This window comes from Anoplopoma fimbria, chromosome 16 (assembly GCF_027596085.1).
Source record: "Anoplopoma fimbria isolate UVic2021 breed Golden Eagle Sablefish chromosome 16, Afim_UVic_2022, whole genome shotgun sequence".
NCBI classification, from domain to species: domain Eukaryota; kingdom Metazoa; phylum Chordata; class Actinopteri; order Perciformes; family Anoplopomatidae; genus Anoplopoma; species Anoplopoma fimbria.
The window spans coordinates 22,316,087-22,317,204 of NC_072464.1; the positions used below are offsets into that span (position 1 = coordinate 22,316,087).

The following is a 1,118-nucleotide window of genomic DNA, read 5'->3' on the forward strand; positions in this document are numbered from 1 at the left end:
TGTTCTTCTTGCTTTCTCTGCATAAATTCTACTTCTGGACATCCACAATCAACTCGTATCGACATAACCTGTAGCTACGTAGCAACCAATTAGTCCTGGTCTATCAAAGTTGTTACAGGCTCAATACTGCCCCCTGTGGCCACAGAGCAGAAAACCATCTCTGAATCAGAACAGCCGGTAAATTCCTCCAAATTAAACGATAAAAAATCTAATTTGTCCCTGCTCTCAAGGACGACGCATTGAAGCGTCTCCTGATCATACGTCCGTGATAGAAGGCAGTTAAACAAAATATGTCTTTCAAAATGAAAATGATGACAAAGCTACATGAATGTTTGGTTAGGTTATAACTACATAGTAAAGGTTAGAAAAAACATCTCTTCAACACAAACGTGCTTCGTTTTTCTGGCGTTTGCTGAAAATCGTTCTTCTTTGGAGGACAATATTGATGACGTTGTTGTCTTATTCCACTATCGGCCACAAGGGGCATTAGAGTAGCCACACAAATGTGAGAATTATGCTTTTTTTTTAACACCATGTTTCCATTTTTCCAAGAGAAAAGTCAAAGGTGAGAACTTACTGGTATGTTTGGGGATTACACCCATGGGTAACTCTCCAACATCCCATAAAAACCAGCACAGTTTCTTACATAAAGGCAACTAATCAGTGGTGTTCTATTTGAAACTAAAAGAAAACTCCACTGCTTTAGCAATAATATTATTGGACTCCGATTAACACTTAAAAAAGACATTATACAGCAGAAAAGATAGCCTACATTACCCACAATGCAACTCAACCACAGTAAGTCAGACGGTGATTCAGGTGTGTTATGCTATGTTAGCGACTAGTGTATCCTCGAGCCACTACAAGCAGAGATGAGAAGGTCTGGTAAACTTACTTAAAATTGAAGTTCCCTTTTAAACACATTTAATTGTATGAAAGATGACGTTCTGACGGTTTAACCCCATCAAAAACATCTGTAAAACTCATTTCAGAAGATTTTGGAAGTCTAAGAATAAACTTACAGAATAGTTTGTGATAAATCCCATGAATAAACTCACCTCAACATTTATGTTTCCTCCTCTTCCTCCTCTTCCACTCTTCACAGTCTCGTCTGTCAT

General features: G+C 38.1%; 1 protein-coding gene across 1 annotated transcript in view; it reads right to left on the reverse strand.

Annotated features, from left to right (window-relative positions):
- The window catches only part of abcb6b (ATP-binding cassette, sub-family B (MDR/TAP), member 6b), a 27,198-nt gene extending 26,080 nt beyond the window's left edge, over positions 1 to 1,118 (reverse strand). The window contains exon 1 of the mRNA XM_054615851.1: positions 1,059 to 1,118. Coding sequence (XP_054471826.1) covers positions 1,059 to 1,118 — 60 coding nt within the window. The remainder of the gene's footprint in view (positions 1 to 1,058) is intronic.